This window comes from Dermacentor albipictus, chromosome 4, assembly GCF_038994185.2.
Source record: "Dermacentor albipictus isolate Rhodes 1998 colony chromosome 4, USDA_Dalb.pri_finalv2, whole genome shotgun sequence".
NCBI lineage: Eukaryota > Metazoa > Arthropoda > Arachnida > Ixodida > Ixodidae > Dermacentor > Dermacentor albipictus.
In genome coordinates, this window is record NC_091824.1 from 19104294 (window position 1) to 19126149 (window position 21856).

Genomic DNA, 21856 nt, shown 5'->3' on the forward strand with positions numbered 1-21856 from the left:
CATGTCCGCCGTTCCGCCTACCCGTGCGTGCAGAAGATATATTTTTTAAACACCGTGTCCTCTTGGAGTGACGAGGAGGTTTCATTTTGTATACCTCGTTGAGCAGTTCCCGGCTTTGTGGGACTCGAGCCGGAATGATAACAATGATAACACTCTGGCCGAGGGTGTAGCTGGTTGGTCTGCTCTGCCGTCTGCTATGGCGGTCCACCGTGTGGATGTGCTCTGCGCCGGACCGGGCCGCGCCGGGCCGTGACGTCGCATCACGTGACCGAGTGACCCGCGGACTTGGTCCGTCGTGTGGATCGGCCTTTACCGTGCGAAGGTAGCGACCTCCCCCGCTCCCCCCCCCCCTCCTGCATAGAGTATATCGGCCTTAACTGTGAAAGGAATTGATCAGGTGACTGCAGCCGCTGTAGTCGCATGACTTGCGCTATTGGTTTATGGTGCGAAGCACGCGTAATCAGCATTCGAAGCACAGTTAAGTTGTACGTGCAGTCATTGCCTATATAAGAGACTCATCTGATGGTCGGCATGCAGTGACCGTTCGTCCTCTGTCGTGTCACGGATGATATATTACGCATAAAGGACGTGCCGGGAAATGTTCGCCATAGGCGTCGCACTTTTTTTCCGCGCCGATGGTCTGCCCATCGTCGTTGCAAACGCGCGCTGCACCACCGTGGAAGTGCTTACTGTACTGCAAGAGATTTTAGAGCTGGAATACCCGCGGGAAAAAACGAAAGAAAGCTCGCTGATAACATATATGATCCTCCGAGGGGAATTTCTAATGAACACTTTCTTCCCATTCCACTCGCACGGCCGATATTGAGATTCATTGCGAATTTGCGGCAGAATTTAAAATTTTCGCCACTTCTACGCCTCGAAAATTTTTGCCGTCAAGCGTAAATTCGTCGCGTGTAGGCCTTCGAGTATAGGCCTCCTTTTGTTCTTGCTTAATTTTGAGCTAACGCTGAAATAAATGGGTATCTTTTCATGGCCTCGGTGCATTCGCGTACAGAACCTCAGGTGGTCAACGTCCGTGAAAAAATTATCAGCAGTATTTTACGCGCCACTCATAAGCAGCACGATCGATAATCCACGTTTGGTTGTGAAGTGACGATGCCCTCTTGTGCAGCGACATATACCACTGTGTATCAACAGGTTCCATTTACATTTTTGGTTCTGCAAACGGAATGACTGTGCACAACGCATCTTGCCAATTGCGCTCTTTCACGGGAGTAACTGTGACCGAGGCAAGCTCAGCCGCGGAAATTTATCATGTGCACGGGTGGGACTATTGCGCCAATTGAGCCATTTTGATACAAACGCAAATTCCAGCGCCAGACACAGAAAATTGACGGAAATCGCGCCACGCTGCGCCGCGATAACGGCTCCGGCAGTGGCCGCAAAACAGCGAGCGGATTCGTTCTAAAAGACTGCTGCCGTTCACGCACAACGCGCTGGTCTTTTCGGCGATGCCGGCAAGTGGCCGGCACGCGCGCGGCCATGCACTCCCAGCTGTCACCGCTGCAGGCGGAGCGGCCAGGGCGGGGCTATTTGGAGTGCACCGTAGAGTGCGGCCGAGTGGGCAGCGCTCTCCCTATAGCCGAGGCGCACAACAGCAAAAAATAGCCTAAAGGCCGATTTACGCTCGAGCGTAAATCGACCCTTAGTGCGCTTTGTAGCTAGCTACAAAGCGCACTTATATATACTACGCGCTTCGTGTTTGGTTTATTCTGTGATTCGTCGTGGTTTCGAAGTCCGCTGCCACCCCCCCCCCCCCCGTTCCATTATTCCACCAAAATTCAGATTGACCTGCTCCAAATTGCTCCAAAATGACTTTGGGCAGTCCCACCCCTCCATGTCTTATACATGCACTAGTACGACCGGCATCGGAAGACGTGTGAAACGTTTTAAAAACGGTTTGACAAGCACTTGATAGGATTGGCCTCTCTGTAAGGGCCTCTCCTGCAAAAGAACGCGGCATTCTGAAATGTGGAGCGTCCAGTTTTGGTTGATTGTCGCTGCGAACCGAGACCTGCGTTTTCTTATTCCTAGACACGGCACCAGCGTAAACGTAAGCACGCGCACGAAAACCAGTTGATGACCAGCTAGCGCTGCTATCAACGTGTTCAATGCCAGGGCGCACCTACCGATATACTTAACTTCTGGAGCGCATGCATCGTCGTGTCACTGCGAGCTAGTAAGCAACCACGACGCACAACAAAAATCTGGCAAGTCAAAAAAGCAGCATGCATATACGCCATACCTGGCATGTTTGTGGGCGCCTCCCTGGCACAGAGAGACGCATTCTTATTCACAAAGAACCCTTTCAAAGCCAACTGTTCCGCGTGGTTCTTCGCCTTGTCTGTACGATCTGTGCCTCCCGAAGATGTGCCTATGCTATTGGAATGCGGTGGCCGCGTTCGGCAATCGAACCGGTAACCTAGATATAGCCTAGCTACAAGGCATGCCCAACTATATAGTCCAGTAGTTGGTTCTTTTAACACATGCGCTTGCGCGTTAAATATCCCCGCACCAAAGATTGCTGTACCAAGTGATTTTCCGACATTATTGTAGGTCACGTCACACACATTTGATACGCTCAAAAATTTTACAATAGCACATCCCCAGTGAACCAGTTTAAACAAATTATGCGTTGCTTTCTTAAAGGAGTATACTTACGTGACGTATATCCATTGACCATTTGCTGCGTTATATGGTCTTCGAAACCTCGGAAAAATCACTGGCAAATGTCGAAGCGCTCCACATATCTCATTGTAATGCTTGTCTTCGAGGACGAGTTTCGCTGTACCCCTGGATGGGTTGAATGCGCGTCATGCCGACAGCGTGCCGGCTCGCTCCGTTCCTGCGCCAGTTAAGTGCACGTGCAGCAAACGAGCGCGTGTATAGTGCTCTCCTTGCGGGGCCGTGTCGTTGTCGTACCTGCGTGGAACACTAATTGCTGCACGACGTCGGCACGTTTTGCTATAGAATAATGCATAGTCACAAATTAAGAGTTTCCTCGCCTGTGTTTGTCGAGCCCGATCCGTTTCCACGCGGGAAGCGTGTGGTATAGAGTTTCTGTAATTTAGAAGATGTGTGCCAGCACTTTCGAGGAGCAAAATAAGTTGAGCCGTAACACAGAAACAAGCCGCGCACTATTATACCGCGACGGGTTGACGACGCCGCCTCGAATGTTTCGTTGGCAAGGATGGACTACACGTATTCCGAGGAGCCGCAGACCGAACTGGGAGAGCACCCAGAACGTTTACTGCGTCACAGCGTCATGGGCGCGAAATTCACGCTATGGAACTTTGTAATACGATTTAGCGGGAAAAGTTGTAATCAGTTTACAGTCTGGCGCGTACACTGCTTCTCTTTATATAACGCCCCCTCGAGGCATCATGCCTGCCGATATCCTCGCTGGGCGTCCCGCGGCGCGCATTGGTGTAGCGGCGCGTCAACTGGTCCGCCTTTCGCAACGCGGCGGTGCAGTGCCCGTGCCGGGTCGGCCGGCGCCGCGCCCCGGCGGCGTGGGTGCGCGCTGGCCCGGTCGCCGGCGTCCTTCCCGTGCGCTGCCCCGGTTTGCGCCGCGTCACCCCCCGGATGCCGATTGACTGCCCTCGCGAACGCCCGGTCATTCTTTCTCCACGCTCGGGTCGGATGCACGCCTCTCCGGGCACCGGGGATCTTTCTGCCCTGACTATTACTTGTTATAATTATTATTATTTCAGTGTTTGCTGCTGCTACTATTATTATTATTATTATTATTATTATTATTATTATTATTATTATTATTATTATTATTACTACCATGTCCGAGACAGAAAATATTCGCGTGCCCGCTATAAAGCATATGAATCTGCGCAATCCCTCCAGATATGTTGTACCTCGAACGAGAGCTAATTGTCGTCAACGGGAAAGACAATGTTGTATTCCATATTTGTTTTTACCCGCCCTGGTTGCTCAGTGGCTATGGTGCTGGGCTGCTGAGCACGAGGTCGTGGGATCGAATCCCGGCCACGGCGGCCGTATTACGATGGGGGCGAAATGCGAAAACACCCGTGTACTTAGATTTAGGTGCACGTTAAAGAACCCCAGGTGGTCTAAATTTCCGGAGTCCTCCACTACGGCGTGCCTCATAACCAGAAAGTGGTCGTGGCACGTAAAACCCCATAATTTAATTTTTGTTTTGTTTAACGAACTCCCGACTTGAGCGCTCGAGCAACGACGTTTATCCGGTTTAAAGAACGCCTTAAAAGAAACGTTATAAAAAGAAATATCATTCGTACGAACCTGACTTCTATGTGCATCTGACCATTGCGGTTGCTTTGAACATTGTCCAGTTCGCGGCTTCATTCAGTGCATACTCGTGTAGTAGTGGGACGCGTTTTCTTTGACGATGACCTTTAGCACCTTTGTCGCTCCATGTTGTGCGTCTTTTGGTACATTATATTTCTGTGCGTGTTATTGAAAGGTTTGAACACGTTTAGCTTATATTTTGGACCATTAATTGTGCTCGAGAACCTGTCGATGGTAGTTCGACCCGCCGCAGTGGCTTAGCGGCTATGGTGTTGCGCCGCTAAGCACGAGGTCGCAGTGCGGTCGCGGGCGCGGCATTTCAGTGGGGGCGAAATGCAAAAACGCCCTTGACCGGTGCATTGTGGTGGCGCACGTTAAGGAACCCCCGGCGATCAGTCCCCCACTGCGGCATGCCTCGTAATCAAATCCTGTTTTGGGGGCACGTAACACCTCAGAATTAATTCAATGAAATTTTGCCTCTATGCCATACAAGCCTTCGGAAGGCTTCGCTAACACTGGCAAGAAGTGCGTGTACTGAAGAGCTCACAAAAAAATTTGGACCCTTAGTATGATACGCAGATTTGTAAAGCACCTTCAGAAACCACCGATCGAGATGTTTCCTTTACGCTACGTCTCACGTAGTCTTTTTTTTTTTTTTCGCGTTGCCAAGAAATCCCGCGAAATATGAAAAAGGCCACGTGACGGAGCGTTTGCGCGGTCGTATTGTGCTGCTCTCAAGCGTGCGTTCGGTGAACCAAATGGGCTGCATCGTGACTGGCGACGAGGAAGCGGCAGGGTGCTCTTTAACTCATCGGCAGCGCTCGGCCAGCAGCACGCATTTTTGCCGTCATCCGACGGCAGTTGACCTTCACCGGCACGATACCACTGCGCAAGCGCTCCGTCACGTGGCTTTTTTCATATTTCGCGGGCTTTCTTTGCAACCTGGAAAAAAGGACTACGTGAGACGTATCGTACTGGAAACAACTCAATAGGTGGTTTCTGAAGGTGCTCTACAAATCTGCGTATCATAGTTGGGGTACTCAGCCAATAATGAAAAAGTTGGGTGATTAAACTTAATTACTTAGTGAGTTATGGGGAAAACAAAAAATTGTCTGAGTTACTGTGTGCTATTGCGAATAGTCGTAGTTGTAGGGAGCACCTTGACACTTCGTCGGCACAGGCGTGCAGGGTTTATTTACAGTATTTACATTTTAAGCAAGAGATACATTCGACAGTCTAGCGTGGCTCCCAAATGGAGCACGCAAGACGAGCATACAGCACACAGCTTACGAGCACATTGACGAGTACATTGACGAGCACATTGACGAGCACACCTAGCAGCCGACAAACAGCCGCTTATAAACACTCCGTTCTCCGTAGATCCCTAGGTGAGGGAAAAACGACAGTTCATAGCCGATTCGCAGCGTCAAACGTCAACGCAGTCGACCCGCCGGTTCTCCATTATCTTGAGTCTTGAAAGGCGCGTTGGTTCCCCGAGCTGGCCCCCGCAGCGTGGCCACCGGTTGTCCATTGTCTTGCGTCCTGTAGTCGCCACGAGTGTCAGCAGACTGTGACGAATCCTGGGGTCCACGTACCGCAAAGCACCCTCTTGTTAGGGAAGCTCTTCTTGATGCAGAGACCATGTCGGCTGTGGCGGGTTCAGTAACAATAGTTTGTTCGCCGATCGCGTTTAGTCAACGGCGCCGAGGGGGTGTTGAAGCGGCACCTCGAGGTCCCTACGAAATGAGTCACCGCAGCAATTGTGATAGGCATCTATGGTTCTCTTCGGGGAAGCTCGCAACACTCGTAGCAGCAGCTGGCTGAGGAAACTTGCATGTTGCCACCTCGGCATGCCATTCCTAACAGCCTTCGATTATACTGTGCTTCGCATTGGGCCTTGTGTCTCAGTGTTCTATATGTGATAGAACATCCGGTATAAAACGAATTCGGGATGAAGCTTGCCGTATGTCCTTGGCAGCTATTTTCGAAAGTTGCTTGTTTTACTTCACACTCAGTGCGCCTTCACACCCAGTGCGTGACAGACGTGAGATGTCGCGTTTTTTGTGTGCACATCCAGTTCGTAGCAGCGGTGTTTGCCGCCATACACCATATTCATTTCGTGTCATCATTCGTGCATATATGCGTCCTCTACTGTAACGTCTCCGGGTTCTTCGAGCAAGAAAAATGAACAAGCGGTTAGTGGCACCGAGCCGGTGTCGGAGGGTGTCGCAAGAAATCAGTCGCCTCTCGATTTTGTCATCTTTCGCCAACCGAGTCTGGTCGTATTCGACCACCACCGCAGGGCATATAACAAGATATGCCAAGTACTGTTGGGTTTAGTGGAAAACGGAGAGTCGGGCGCCGTACCTCCGAGTGTTTCGACCCAGTACCCCGACCAATTAATTGCATCGCCACCACCGCCCGTTTATCCTGTTTCGGGTGTAGCGTATAGGCGAAACGTGGGATGAGTGACAGCACTCGTGCGAGCAAGCGCGACTTGTCTGTCGGATGTGGAGGGCGTTGCGATCGTGCTTGCATGCTTGCCTGTTTACTAAATCTTTTTAAATGCGGTGGTTCGCTGTGCGATGCTCCACGAGTGGCAATAGCTAGCTGTTAAGGGCTTCGTCCCTTGGTTATGCACTTTTTAATTGGAAACTAGAACCAGAAGGAGTAATTGAAGTCATATACGTATCTGGTTTCGCGTTCTGCGCTGTTTCTGCCCAAGCATTAACGTATAACGTCGGATGCGCAACGGCAACGTTGAGATGTGAAGTTTCGTGTTTTTTTTTTTTTCAATACATCTTGTCATCAAATAGTTTGGACCAGCAGCCAATGGTCACTCGCGGGTCCAGCACAAAATGCATGTTTTGGTGCATATGTAGGAAAACGTCCAAGACAATGATATTCTCCGGAGCATGCACGTTCTTTCGAAGTCACCCAGAAACGTAAGAGCGTGTGAAATGTGTCGTGCTTTATGCGTGAATGATGTGAACACAGCATAGTATAGCCACGCAATAGGCAAGCAAACTGAGCGTGTCGCTTTCTTCGTGCAGAGACCATGCCGTGCCCCCCGGCGCAGCTGTGGCCCCTGGTCGGCCAGCCGACCCGTGGTGGGTGCTGAGCCGCAGCGCCGCCGCCGCCGCCACGGCTGCCCCCTGCAGGCCCCTGCCGGCCGCAGGCACGGACGGAGGAGGCCGACCGTCGTCGGGGCGCCTTGCCGCTGCTGCCGCCGCCGCGGCCGCCGCCGCTGCCGCCGCCGCTGGTGAGTCGCCGCTGCACGGGCGGTAGACGTACGCGCGCGCACAGAGATACGTGGGGTGTGTGTGTTCCAGTATATGGCCAGTGCTGTGTATAGACAATTTACCTTGACTGCTAAGAAGACAGCTTCGAGCCCTTGTGGAATGCATCTGGAACCGTCTGGAAGACGACGATGGTCGTGGGGATGATTATTAAATGGCATCCCCTTTGAAAGGGGCAGTAAAAATAGTCACCTAACCTAGTCAAAGTGCCTCGAGTGGCCAGTCGAGCTGTAATTTTGAGCGTATTCGCGGGTTTCTTTCACGTTATGAGAACAAAGACAAACTGCGCAAAAAAAAGGACAAGACAGAGAAAGAACCGCACGACACCGGCGCGTGTGGTTCTTTCTCTGTCTTGTCCTTTTTTTGCGCAGTTTTTCTTTGTTCTCATAATGCCATACCAACTAGCCCCTCACCGTACGCTTCTAGATTTCTTTCACGCTCGGAAAAACACCTTTATGTAGCACGTATTTAGCAACAGAAAGCTGTATCGGCAGTTTTTCATTTCGCACTACAAGTTTAAGCATGAAATGATTTAGCTCCCGTTGTCGGCGACCTTCGAGAGACTCGGAGACAAAAGCCAGAGCCGTTATCGGGGCACTCGAGAAGAGAACGGAGCGAACCGTTGTCAGATGGGAAGAGGACTTGGCACCTTTGAAGGCACCGCGTCCATGAGCATACATATCTCATCAACCCATCATCATCCGATACATTGACCCGGTTCTCCCCCACAACCCGGGTTGACTGGGTGGGGGGACTTGGTTCGGGCCAACGGTCCTTCCCGGACAAGGGGGCTGTTGTGGTGCAGCAACACAAAGTTACCGCTGTTAGATATGGAGCTGTTTCCTGCGATTACTTCGAGTTCCCCAAACCACTTCGAGTCGCAGCACAGCTAATTGAGGAATGCCGAAGCAGGAAAGCACATTCCAGAGGAGCGGCCGAGCAAACAAGTTTAAGGCAACAAGTTCACGTGCCAACAAGTTCGTGCGCCGCCGGGATTAGCAGGTGGGCCTCGGACAATGGAGCATGAGCAGCCCTCCCCTTCTCCTCGTTAGAAGTGCATTGCCAGTCTGCGAGGCAAGACCACAGAGAGCCGCCAGGTGTGACACCGCGACACGGGCGCCTACCATTGGCTGAAAGTGGCGTCATCGGAGCGGACTCTCCCATTGGTCAAACATGACGTGATTTACAGTGCTCGAAGGGTTTATAAGAAGCCTTCCAGAGAGACCTGAGCATTCTGGGACAGTCCCTGATTCCCTGATTCACCTCTCTCGAACTTCTTGCCGCGGGCCGCAGCGTCCGAGTTGCTGCCGGCCCGTAATGACTGTACGACTGGTACTTGACGCTCACCTCTCTGTATGTAATGTAGAATAAATACTCCCAAGTTTTGGGTTTTCATCCCGGAGTCCCGTCCTTCAACCCCTACATCTGGTGGCAGCGGTGGGATCGCCTCCGAATGCATCAGCTGGTGGCAGCGCTACGGATAAACCTTCGTCGAGAGAGATCCTAAGGAACCGGGAAGAGCGAAGAAGAGAGAGCCTTCGTCGAAAGAGGTCCGAAGAAACTGGGAGTTGCGAAGAAGGAGCGAGCCTTCGACCCAGGGAGTCCAGAGGAACCGGGAACAGCGGACGAATGAACCGGATGGCAGGGTGCTGCAACCGTAAGTGAGCGCGTGGTTTTTTTCCTTATGATTCGCCAGACTCAAATGTTGTGTGTTCATTTTGATATTTCTGGGAATCGGGAGTTTGATGCATTGTGTGTTTGCACAAATTAATTAAGGAAAACAGTTTTAACCACCTGTCGGGTCAGCTGCCATGGATCTTAGAAGGTTGACGAGGTTGGACTTGTTGTTGGTGTGCGACGATTTGGGAGTTGAGGCGGACGAACGGATGAAAACGCCAGCTATCATAAAGGCGATTAACGATAGTGGCAATGATGACAAAAGCATTGAGCTTGCTTGGGAGGTGATACAGGAGCCATGGGAGCGAGAGCGTCGTGTACGTTTGCGGGAGCGTCGTGAACTTAGGAGTAAGCGTCAGCGTGAAGAACGCGAGAATGAACGGAAGCATGAGCTTCAAGAACTTACTCTTAGGTGTGAGCGTCACGGACGTGAGAATGAACGCGAACTTGAGCGTGAACAAAAGTATGAGAGAGAGAAGGCAGCACTGATCAAAGAGATACAGTATTGTGATCAGTTATTGGCACAGAGAGAACGGCTGTCTGAGAATTCTGTAGGTAGTACAGAGCGAAAGAATGAGCAAGTGTCTAGTGGTTTTTCGCCAGAAGCCGACGAAAAGAGTAGTGCCTGTGAGATTAGCTGCAGATTCATAAGTGAAGGGAAAAGGCTAGCTGCTAACGATGCCTTAGTGGCAATAGAGGCCGTTAAAGGCCAGAGTGAGAGCGACGAGGTGCTGTGCCAACAGATGACTGTGGAGACAGCTAGGCCAGCTGCGAACAAATTGGCACAGTTACCGCGTGTGTGCGTCGCTGGTAAGGTTAGCGAGGTTGCTAGCGAGGAAAAGGGTACTGTTGACGCGACAGACGCGGGCACCCATGTAGAGCCAGATGTGCGTGCAGAAGTGAAGTGCGAGCTGAGCGGTGCAGTTGAGGGTAATTCTCAGGATTGCGAGCTGCGTAGCTCAAGAGAATACAACTGCATTGTTCAGGGATCGGTGCGGCTCTCCGCCAGTCTAGATTGCCTAGATAGGGATGATTCAGTTGTTAATCATTCGGACTGTGCGCGTTAGACAGCGATCGATACCGACGGGCTGTGTGCCGATGCACAGCGTGAGCTGGGCAATGTAGTAGAGGGCAGTTCGCAAGAGTGCGAGTTGTCTTACTCGAGTAAAGCCTGCTGCATTGTGCCAGAGTCGGTTGAGCTGTCCGCCAGTCGAGGCAGAGAGAGAGTTGATTTAAGTGAGAATCACTCAGATTGTGCGGGTAAGAGACCGATCCGGGCCGACGAAATGTGTACCGGCCAGCACGAGGCACGAGGCGACATGAAAGCGAGTGCAAAGAGAAAGCGCCGTAAAAAGAAGCGCGGTAAAGACCGAAAGTCGGTAAATAATGTAGCGCCGCCAAAAATGGCGAGAAACCCAAATGGGCAGGGCGCGAGGAGAAGAAAGGTGCGGTCGTCACTGACGATGTTGACGCATCCTAAACGTTCGAGCCACAGGTCAAAGGGGGACCGCGAAGAATGTTCTGCACGGACGCGGACAAAGGGCACGAGGCAGTTAAGCTCCTCGTCGTTCCGTAGTTCTTTTCACAGCTCAGCGTGCAGTTCGAAGAAACGCAAGGTGGCAGGACGAGACCAGGTGGGGAGTAGCGACGCGGTCAATCGAGTTCGTGTTGAAAGCGGGGCGCCAGGACGCAAATTGGCAGGAGACCGTAACGTCTTGGGGGAGCTGATAGTGAATCAGCCCTTTTGTTGTCTCTCGGCAGCCAGAGTAGCTTTGAAACTTCGCCCACCGCGGGTCAGGCTGAAAGTATGAGTCAGTCGTAAGCAATCGGGAACGGGAGGCCAAGAGCGCTTCCGTAGAAATGAAGTGTTTGTTTTTTATTTTTGAGCATCGGAAAATTTCGCGATTTGAGACTAGAGTTTCTTTCAATGTGTAAGGTTTGAGCTTTGTTTATGTTTTGGTTTGAGAAAGCTCCGAGATTTGAAAGATGCGTTTTATGTAAACATGTAGTCTCGCGAGATGCTCATTAATAAGTAGATAGGCTTTTTTTTGTGTGTGTGCGAGTAACCTGAAGGTCAAGGTTATCGTCGAAAGGCCTATGGTAACGCGCGTGTGTGTTATTTAACCTTCTTTCTTTTTAAGTGTTTTTGAATTTTGTAAGCTTAAGTGCGTAGGTTTTTAGTAAGTGCATGATTTGCACGGAGAAGCGTTCTTAGTTCCATTAGCGTGTGTCCTGTGTGGACGGAAGGAAGCAGACTTTATGACTGGGTTGCTCGTGTGTTGAGGGCAGCCGTATTCTGGCTTGTCTTATAAGTACGCGTGGAACGAGTTAGTAAAAGACGCATTATTTTAAGGGTTCTGCGGAGTGTGTAAGTCCCGCAAGTTTAATTGTTCGTTTATGTCACGTGTCCTGTAGGACTTTCAGGGAAGAAACGTGAGTAAGCGTAAGTGAAAAGTTTGCCTACAACGCAAGTACGCGTTTTGTTTATTGACCACAAGGCTAGTGCGCTTGTGATTACGTACTTGTGAGGTTGACCAGATTGTTCAGTGGCACCATTACGTGCGATAAGTACGCCACTGCGATAGATTGGAAACATGCTGTTCGTGTGGTTAGGCCACTTAAGTTATGTTCGGCTGTTTTCATTTGTTGTTTGCATCGTCAACGACCTTTTTGTTTTGCAACAACAATAGTAGTCTGGTCTTGTCGGCAATCGAGGAGAAATGCATAGCTGTTTGGAGGGGTGGTTACAACTGTTTTGTCAAAATTGGGGAACTAAAAGATCAGGGTTGATTTTGACTCAGTAATAGCCTGGCGAGTCAGGGGTGAAGAGCCTGCGCTTACGCGTGGTGCAGCGCTGTGTTGTTTGGTTTGTTTGACGTATGTTCTCCAGGGCCCAGGATCCCGAGGGTTGTCAAACGAGGCTCGACCCCAGTACCCTGCAGCTTCTTTCAGCGTTCCTCATGGCCAGCGAATTGAGTTCACCGGCCATTCAGAACAACCGGGGCGAGGACGAGCTGTTAGATATGGAGCTGTTTCCTGCGATTACTTCGAGTTCCCCAAACCACTTCGAGTCGCAGCACAGCTAATTGAGGAATGCCGAAGCAGGAAAGCACATTCCAGAGGAGCGGCCGAGCAAACAAGTTTAAGGCAACAAGTTCACGTGCCAACAAGTTCGTGCGCCGCCGGGATTAGCAGGTGGGCCTCTGACAATGGAGCATGAGCAGCCCTCCCCTTCTCCTCGTTAGAAGTGCATTGCCAGTCTGCGAGGCAAGACCACAGAGAGCCGCCAGGTGTGACACCACGACACGGGCGCCTACCATTGGCTGAAAGTGGCGTCATCGGAGCGGACTCTCCCATTGGTCAAACATGACGTGATTTACAGTGCTCGAAGGGTTTATAAGAAGCCTTCCAGAGAGACCTGAGCATTCTGGGACAGTCCCTGATTCCCTGATTCACCTCTCTCGAACTTCTTGCCGCGGGCCGCAGCGTCCGAGTTGCTGCCGGCCCGTAATGACTGTACGACTGGTACTTGACGCTCACCTCTCTGTATGTAATGTAGAATAAATACTCCCAAGTTTTGGGTTTTCATCCCGGAGTCCCGTCCTTCAACCCCTACACCGCACGCAACACACAAACAGCCGTGTTGGTCGTACAGGACTCGAGCTTGACTGACCTTCGGACTGCCTCGGCGCAAAAGAGGCCAAGGCATAGAAGAGAACGGAGCGAGAACGAAACGAGAACATCCGGGCAACCAGTCAAAACGTAAGGAAGTGCGGTCTCTTGCCCCCAACCCTTTGTACAGGACCGCATTACATGCGCTAGTTACTGCCAAAACATGTTGCAAGAATATTGCTTCCGATTTCTGCTTAATGTTTGTTCGCAATCTCATTCAAGCTGTAACTTCTATAGTACGCTGAAGTTTAATTTGTAATTTGCAATAGCGACGTTCAAAAGGCGGATAACAGGGCAGCATACACCTGATTGTGATCTTTCGGCGCTGAGACAGGGTTGTCTGTGATCTTTTCAACGCCAGCAGTTCGTGAGTTCCTCAGCGCGGGTTTTGCACCGTCTCGAGAGATGGCGCCACGCTGTGTGACCAAGTCGGCAACGTCTAGCGCGCCGCGGATGGTTGTTTGGCCTAGTGGAGACTTACGATCAGGTTCAGTTCAAGACAAGTTCATCTCGGCTCAGCAAGCTTTCAGGCCTGCGTTACGTCGTTGCCGCATAAGCTTCTGCATCGTTCTTCATTTCAGTGAGGTCACCGTCACAAATGCTTAAGCCGAGCAATGCAGCGCTATGAAAGGAGAGGTAGGAAGTTTTTTCCGGAAACCGATCGCTTATCGATTGATACGCTAGAGCAGGAGGCTGCTCGACCGTGCCGCTAACGGCAGGAGTATGCGGCCGTTCGCGAAGGTAACAACACCGCCATGGACGTGGTCACCTGCCTAAGGGTGCGCATTTGCAACCGACCATTTCGACGCGACAAGAAAAAGTAGCGATGTAGATGAAATGCGGTTGAAGGCTGCGGCACAGCCAAAAACACCATATATGGGCGCAATTGTTTCCTGACGCTGGCTCTGACAGGAAACAGTTGCGTCCATATGGACCGGTGCACAGTATGGCGTGGTGCAGGGTGGTGTGGTGTGATGGGGTGCGCCGTTGTGAACATTCACTACACCCATTTTAAGATTGTGGCTAATATCCTCTCCAACCAGTCGGCTTCGCCCGTAGCATTTCATGCTTACATCTACTCTCAATTACGGGAGAGGCAGCAATTTTTCTCAGTTACACTTTTAATCTAAATATAACATTTGAGAAGCTTATTTATTAATTAAGACTAATTATGTAATTAGGCGGAATGCAAGAGGTAATTTGGGCATCTCCAAGCGACGACAAACAGCATTACCTTGGTTTTGTCCAGCCACGTCCCATTTGCGTATTTTTAAGTCTTGATGCATGATAGTTGGGACAGCCTGTATATATACGTATGAGCGTGCTAAAATCATGCGTGAATCTTGGCTGCATGTAAACGCTTCGCACAGTCACTGCAGTCCACCGCCGGGCTGCCCAGATGTGTGCGAGCAGCTACGCAGTCGTGCTTTAGTCATGCAGCGGTTGGATGCAGCGTCATCGACCCCGCACAAATGGCTTCATGCCGTGCGTAAAGCGACAGGAGTCGCAGCGACTGTTCGGGAGAGAGCAGACGAGCCTGCTCTAGAGTTCCCCTCGTGCGTCAATTCCCGTAGTCAGTGTGGACACCGGCCGCCACAGTGCAATTCGCTCCAGCATACAAGTACGAGGTTGCCTTCTGCACGAGCATATAGAGCGGCAACGCAGCCATGGCTACGATCCTCTTGGCGCCCTCTGCAGAGGTGTTCACTACCTGTAGGCGCCCTGTTTTACCAGCATCAGTTGGCCATTCAGTCCACAAAAGGACCGGCATCATTTGCGGTGGGCGCAGTCAAACTCGCCGTGAGATGGGCCTCAACTTCCGAGGCGACGAGGCGGAACACGTTATCTGCACTTCACCTACGGCTTACCGAGTGCGCACGTTCCAAGTGCGAAGCTCTCGAACGCAAATAGCGCTCTGCTCCTCCTCAATCTCTCTCTTCCCGAGAAATCGCGGCCTCGGGGAACTTGGATGCTGGCAGGAGGGGTCTCGGGTTTACCGTACGGATCCGCCCAGCCGGGACATAGTGTTGACGCATTCGCGTGGTTGCCGGAATGAAGAGGATACGAGTCACTCGTGTGTGGAAGCAGCGGTGATGTGTTAGCGCCTACTGTTATCGGTAGGCGCGCTGATGTTTTGCCGGGACGATGAACGCACAAGCAGCGCCAGGTCGCTGGACTTTCGCGACATTGGCCGCGCTGCGTCAGCTTCGAAGGCTGTGTCATAAGGGAATGTTGACGTACGGCTGGGCTAAGAGAACGTTTCTCTGCGCGTGTGCTCTTGAGCGCATTATGCGTTCTCACTGAACTGAATGTCTAAGAACGTTACGCGCAGGTACCGAAAAGCGCGCTCATTCAGTGCCGAGCGTTCTGGCCGTTTTCGCATAACGTGTGCATATGCTTTCGGGCTTCCGCTGCGAATTGCCCTGGGCGCTGTTGCGGACGGCCCTCTGAGCGGAAACGCCGACGGGCATCTCGCGCGCGCGGCGAGTGCAACGCTGCGACGCCTGCGTCTCTCGCGGGATACGTGAGCGGATCGCGCGGGGACCTTGCGCCGGTCGGCCGCAATCGGGCGCCATCGCGAAATCGAGGAAGCACGGGAAAAAAAGCTCGGCGAAGGAAGCGGGCGACACCTCTCAACCTTGCGCGTATATATGTGTAGATATATCGGGCGGTTATCGAATTCGATGCGTCTGACCGCGATCGCCGGTCTCCTATCTCGCACGATTGGCGCCGTCCGTGGTTGCTCGTTGCGTATACATACACGCTCATTGAGGATTGTCGCGAGGTCGTCGATGTGTGCGCGACGCCGTGACCTGGGCGAGGGAGCGCGCGTCGTGTGACGTCGATGGCGGATTGTGCCGCCGGTGCACGCTCGGCGACGTTGCATCTCGCAATCAGCCGGTTCGGTTGGCGCCTTTCGGCCTGGTTCACATCTCTCAGCCGGAGCGCGGTCCGGCGGCGGCCGCGCTCTTTTTCTCTCGAGGAAGGGAACGAAACGGGCCCAAGGTTGGCCGTGTGCGCCGCCGGCGGCCGCCTTTTTTTGTGCGCCCCGCTTTTTCAGCGCGCGCGTGCTGAACGTCCTCGTGTTGGACTTCCGCGCAGGACCGGCTACACAAAATGTAAAGAAAAGAAGAAAAGGAATTGTGGGGTTTAATATCCAGTAACTGACGTTATACCAACACCAGCACCCGTTCTCACTCTTATACCTTTACTCGTATTCTTTTTTTTTTATTTCTTCCCGATTGGATTTTACTTGCAAAAAATGCTTTCGTGTCAACACACCCTTCAATACGTCACTTTCAGTAGGCTTTACGCCCCCAAAACATCCGCGGGGTGGGCATTCCCTCCCCTGTATATTTTTATTTCGTTTACGCACAAGGGGCAAGCGAATTGCCGTAGTGGGCGCTCCGCATTGATTTCGCTCACACGGGCTTCTTAATCGTGCACTTAAACCACGGCAGAGTATCGTTTGAAATGCGAAGCCTTTCTTAGCGAACACTTGCCACTTTGACAGTATACTATCTATCTAGCTGCCTACGACTTGGTGCTGTCATGGTCGCTTCGTTAACTTGGTATTTACCAAGATTGGCGTCATGACAAGACTGTATGACGAACGTAAAGGATAGGTCATGACATGCGTAACATGTAGGTCCTGAAACAGGCGCCTACGTCTTGGTGCTCTCGTGGTCGTTTCTTTAACTTGGTATACGCTCCTCGCACACTGGTTCGCATAACATCGATGCGGCCGGACGTGCCGGGAATCGAACCGACGACATCGGTCTCAGCAGCGCAATGCCATAGCCATTGAGATGGCGTGGTGGGACAGGACTGCTGCTGCATGGCATTGTAACGTTTAATTTATTTATTATTGAGCCATGGAGCTGGTTGAAAAAAAAGATACATGGATGAGTGCAAGAAAGCAAAATTAACCCGTTCCATCTTGCCCAGCTTCCAGTTGTTCGCAAGAAGCCAAAGCGTGTCCTAAGGTTTCCTTTCATTTAGTTTTCTTTGGTGATATTGCAGTGTATAATTTCGTCAGTTTGGCTGGCATATTCTTTCAAGACTTCATTTCTCATTCGTTTCATTGGAAAAGGTTAAAAGAAAAGCTGCTTTCCTAGTTTCAATTGCCCGCCGTCAATGACGAAGCCAAGGTTTGTTTTTCGTAGGCGGTGGTGGGTGGAGGTTGATATGTGCTTCCGCACGTCGTTTTATGGCAGGTATCGTGTAACATAAAAATTCCGATGGGGTAGCACGTGCCCTACGTACATTTAGTGTACCTACCCCCTGTTACGGTTCGCTTTGTGTGACAATGAGTGGAAGAAATGCCAAGCGCCTGCGACAAGGCGCGCCTAATCATCCCGCTCGTCAACGCGAACAGACCTGACCGTCGGGTGTGTGCGACGGGCGTACGCGCGGAATGTGCAAGTCGTACAACCCGTCTACGCCAAGGAGTGGGTTCCCGCCGGTGTCCCTCTGTTTGGGTTGCCCCGACGTGTCCTCACAGGGCCCTAGGACGAGGATGCCCGGCTGGGGCAGGGCATAAGAAAGCCACCGAGCGTCCGCGTGTGGTCACATCTTCTCTGCCCTTGCGGGCAGGTGCACGCACGCCGAACGTTTTTGCATTTTCTTATCTTGCGGTGCGCTGCTCTGTCGTAATGATCTATTATACGTCTGCTATTTGTTCCTACATCACGTCGTCTTCCCTGCCGAACCTTCTCCTATGGTGAACCTGGTTCGAGCTCCCAGCAGGCGATGTTGAAGGTCGCAAAATCCCGTCCTCCTAAGACCCCGCCCCACCCGCTCTTACTGCAGCGGTGTTTTGGGTGGAGTGGGGCGAGAGGGGTGAACAACCTAGCTAGCAGATACAGCGCAGAGAGCGTCTAAAACACAGTTGCCTTCTAATAACACCTGTCTTTCTTTCTTTATCAAACTCATGACTAGCTCAGAACGTCCTGTTGTCAGGCTCGCGTACTGTGGCACTCGGTTAGAAGTAATGCGGAGTTATCCGTTGCTTCCAAGAAAAACTACTCTCGGACACCGCCGGATTATGAGACGTAGCTTTTGCAGTGTCAGCTTTACGGGGGGTCGTTCGCAGCGAATCCCACCGCGAGTTGCTGCATGTCACAGGTTACGTCGTTGAGGAATAACCTTTGGCAGGAACTGTGCATGCCAGGCTGGTTTTCTTCGCACTCGCTTGTTGTTTTAGCCCAAATATCCTGCATTTCGGGTCAGAAAAACTCTGAACACAGTTTCAACAGTGCCATTCGAAGTGCAGGCTTATCGTTTTGCGTGTACAACAAATGTCCTTCTTTCTTTAAAACGATAGCATTATAGTCGAACTTCGCCAACTTTTAATTATCTAACAGAATATGAGGGCCGATCCCAAAGGCAGTGCAGTCTGTTGAGCGCGGGTTTTATCTTTCTTGGCTGCCAGCGTTCTGTACGCGCGCTGACAACTGGGACGCTAAAGGAGGGGCTCCGGAAGTAGTGTGGTGGCAGTAGACGGGGCTCGCGTCGTCTGCGCGTTTCTTTTTTTTTTTAATTATTGTCTAATCGATGCTAGATCTACTCGATCGGAGAGGGGCCGCCCTCAGCACTAATGGAGGGGGGAGATGGGGTGGCAGTGGCCCCTTCCAAAAGAACCTGTGGATGCTGCTCCGCCCAACTTGTACCCCCCTTTTGCCGGAGCCCCTGTCGTCCAGCGCGGTGGTTCCCGCGTTCACGAGCGTGGCAGACGATACCTTCTTGAGGCCAGCTTCGCTCTGTGATCGACTGCGACTGTCAAAACCCGTTGTTAGGCGACTTGTTGCTTTCGATGCTACAGTTTCTGTACAGATTATTTCTACTCGTGAAATAAACGCAGTCGGTAGTGGGCGCTTGTTTGCGTATACAGCGAACTTCGGCCAGTACGTGCCCCGGGGAGCAGTGTCCACGCGTCCTTTTCCCACGGCGTGCCGAGCGGGCCCCGGGGCGCCGCTTTCGGCTCGTTTCTCCCTAGGGCGACGGCCGGCGCTCCCTAGTTGCCGGGGCGAAAGTTGCCAGTCCGCTTTTGGGGTCAGCCCCTCGCCCCCCTTTCCGGCCTCCTCCTCTGTTTTGCCTGGGTCGCCGCCGTTACCCCCCCCCCCCCCCCCCTTTCGCGCCCGACCAGGAAGGAAGGCGGCGGCAGTGAGATCCGACCACCAACCGACGACGTTGCTGCTGCGGTGTGCGGGCTGCCGTCTGTGCGCGAGGCGGGGGAGAAGCGCTTTCGTAACTGTGCTGGTGCGGACGCGTGTTGTTGTGCGTGCCTTCTTCGCCGCCTGTCGGGCCCGTTTTGGTTTTGTTGTTTTTCGTTGCGCTGCCCTCGCGCGCGCACCTTGCGACGGCGTCCACGTTTGGTTCCACGCCCAGGCCACGAGCTTCGTCGGATGTAGGACCCGCGTTTGGTGCTTGCCCCCTATTTCTTTCACCCCGTAGTACCTGCGCTCCGGTTCTGCGACTGGCACAGCCCGACGTCCTCGTTACGCGCCGGGCCCTCGAGAAACTGCTGGAAAGCGCCGAGTTCCGGAGTCGCCCGGTCGCATCGGCTGTGCGCGAGCGCGGTCGCCACGCGCCGTCTGCGCAGGCACGGCGAGTCGGCAGCCCTCCCCCGCCGCCATCGCAGCTGCGCTGACGTCGGCCGAGCACAGCCGGCTGCTGCGCCGTTGGTCGCCCCGACCTGTTGCCGGTGCCGCGATCGCCTCCAGTGCTGCGCGACCACCATGAACCGCCGCGTCACCGCCGTCTGACTCGGCGCACCCGACAGCAGACTACGCGCTGCCTATCGCCCGAGTCGCCACTCCTGCCACGGGGTCGCAACCCGCAATCATCGTCGTCGCCATGGTTCTGCGCTCCCAGAACGACTCGAACGGTTTGTGTCATTCCATCGACTCGCTTCTACGCACTTACGCGAGGCCCCGACCGGGACCGCCGTGCTCGCGGCTTAGCGTCGCCCTGCGTCCCGGTAGTTACGCGCCCGGGGCGAGCTTCTCTCGCGTCGCAAGCGTTGCTCAGCCTGGGCTCCTTTCTGGTTTGCGTAAAGGCTCACTCACACTAAGCCAACACGACACCGATTTCGGTCGGCCGACAGCGTTTTTTTTTTACCTTCGTGTCGGCGCCTCTGTCGCGCTGTACCGACGCCGAGACCTCCGCCGACCTTCGGCAGATTGTCGGCGTCGGTACAGCGTGACAGAGGTGCCAACACGAAGGTAAACAACGCTGTCGCTGACAGTCGGCATACCGAAATCAGTATCATGTTGGCCTAGCGTGAGTGTGCCTTAAGCGTTTTTACGAAATGGTCGCTTGCGGCCCGCAGGCAGTGACGCACTACGAGAACAGCCCCGTAGTTCGTTGAATACGCGCCCCTGCGTACGTTTTATTTGGCCCCAGATGGGCAGGTTGCTTCGGCCGCGACGCGTTTTCCTCAGCGGCAGGAAGGCCATCGCCTCTTTCTGCGAGACCCCACGCGTGTTCTCTCGGACCTTCGCAGGCGCGGTGTCGCGCGGACCTTGTCGCTGGCACTCGGCGAGTGCTGAGCCGACGCGTCCGTCACTATTTTTCGCGTTACGAGAGCTTCGGAGTCGCGGGCGCCGTCGACCCTGTCGAGTTTACGACTGCCGAGCCAGTTCCCGTCCGTTGCGGCCGCTTGCGCAAGCCGCAGTCAAAGAAACGAGGATAAACGATGCTCTTGCCGGTCATGTCCGACAGCTGGCGCATGCAGATTGGTGTTGCCGTATCAGTGCAACAGCATGAGAACCGTGTAGGTTGCGATGTGTAATAGCGAGGAGACACCCTAGGATATGAAATGTACTTTCTTTTAATGCGAAGGGTCGGTTATCACATCAGCGCATTTATGTAGTCGGCGTAACCGCTTTTCGAAGAGCTCCGAGGTTCATTTTTCCACATTTTTCTTTTATATACCTACTTGTTTGCTTGCCAGCTGTCTGCTCTTATGATACTTCTTGATCCATGTTTGAATGAAATAATGAAGGTATTTATTGCCTTTCGTAATGTGCTCAGAACAATGTGATTGAAAATGTTTCAAGTTGTTTCTGACGCGTCTTCTTGAGCTATCATCACTTCATTCTTCAAGGTAACAGTATTCCAGGAACATTCTTTTTTTCCATCGTAACGCCATTCATTGAGGGCGAGCAGTCTCGCTTCGTATAATTTTCGTTATTGGTCCTACTAAGTTGCGGCTATCCTTCGGTAATCCGTATGAGCCGTGCTTTGATTCCCAGCTTATTTTGAATCGTTATGCAATGCGCATATATTCCGCGGCGGGAACCAAGCAAAATAATTGTGAACACTCGTAGGGAGCCCCTAGCTCTTTTAATGTCCCAAGAGGCGTCTTTCAGAAAGTCACGCAACTTTGCCTTTATTTTATGTTTGAAGTGCTTTTTAAGAGGCGAATTTTTTATGTTTATAGAGGGAAATGAGGTTCGCCATAAGTTAACGGCCGTTCTGCTTAGTGGTTGACGATCGCACGAATTGGTCAGCAGGCCTACTGCATAGGCAGTTTTCACGGAAGTATTGTCGGACTCGTGGTAGGTACTTTCTTGCGGTGAGCGCCATTTCTTTCACCTGTCGCGTTCAACGACCCTTAAGGGCAAATCATGGCGCCTGTGATATTGTTGTTGGTTGTTGTTTGAGGTCATCTGCGGGCTTTCGTTAGCTTAAGTCCAACGAACGGCATTGTTTATCGTGAAAATAAGTTCGCGCTTTCAGCGTCTTCGAACCCGACTGTGCATAGGTTTGCTCCCGGCGATAAACTGCGAGTGCGAATATGATTTATTGATGTACTTTCTGTTTTCAATAGCTTGAGGACGATGCTCCGCTGGCGGTGTTCATGGTAAAAGTAGAGAATATTTTAAGGTGGTACCCCCCCC

At 52.4% G+C, this 21856-nt stretch overlaps 1 protein-coding gene across 3 annotated transcripts in view; it reads left to right on the plus strand.

The window, feature by feature from the left end:
• The window catches only part of rdx (BTB/POZ and MATH domain-containing protein rdx), a 219128-nt gene that overhangs the window by 113085 nt on the left and 84187 nt on the right, over positions 1-21856 (plus strand). For 2 of the 3 annotated variants that reach the window (XM_065450705.1, XM_065450704.1), the window contains exon 2: positions 7356-7564. Coding sequence is in view for 1 of the 3 variants with exons in the window: in XM_065450701.2 (XP_065306773.1) it covers positions 19809-19839 (31 nt within the window). In the remaining 2 variants the exon portion in view is untranslated. Of the gene's footprint in view, positions 1-7355; positions 7565-19442; positions 19840-21856 lie in introns of those variants that run through there. The other variant, XM_065450701.2, reaches the window with a different exon arrangement.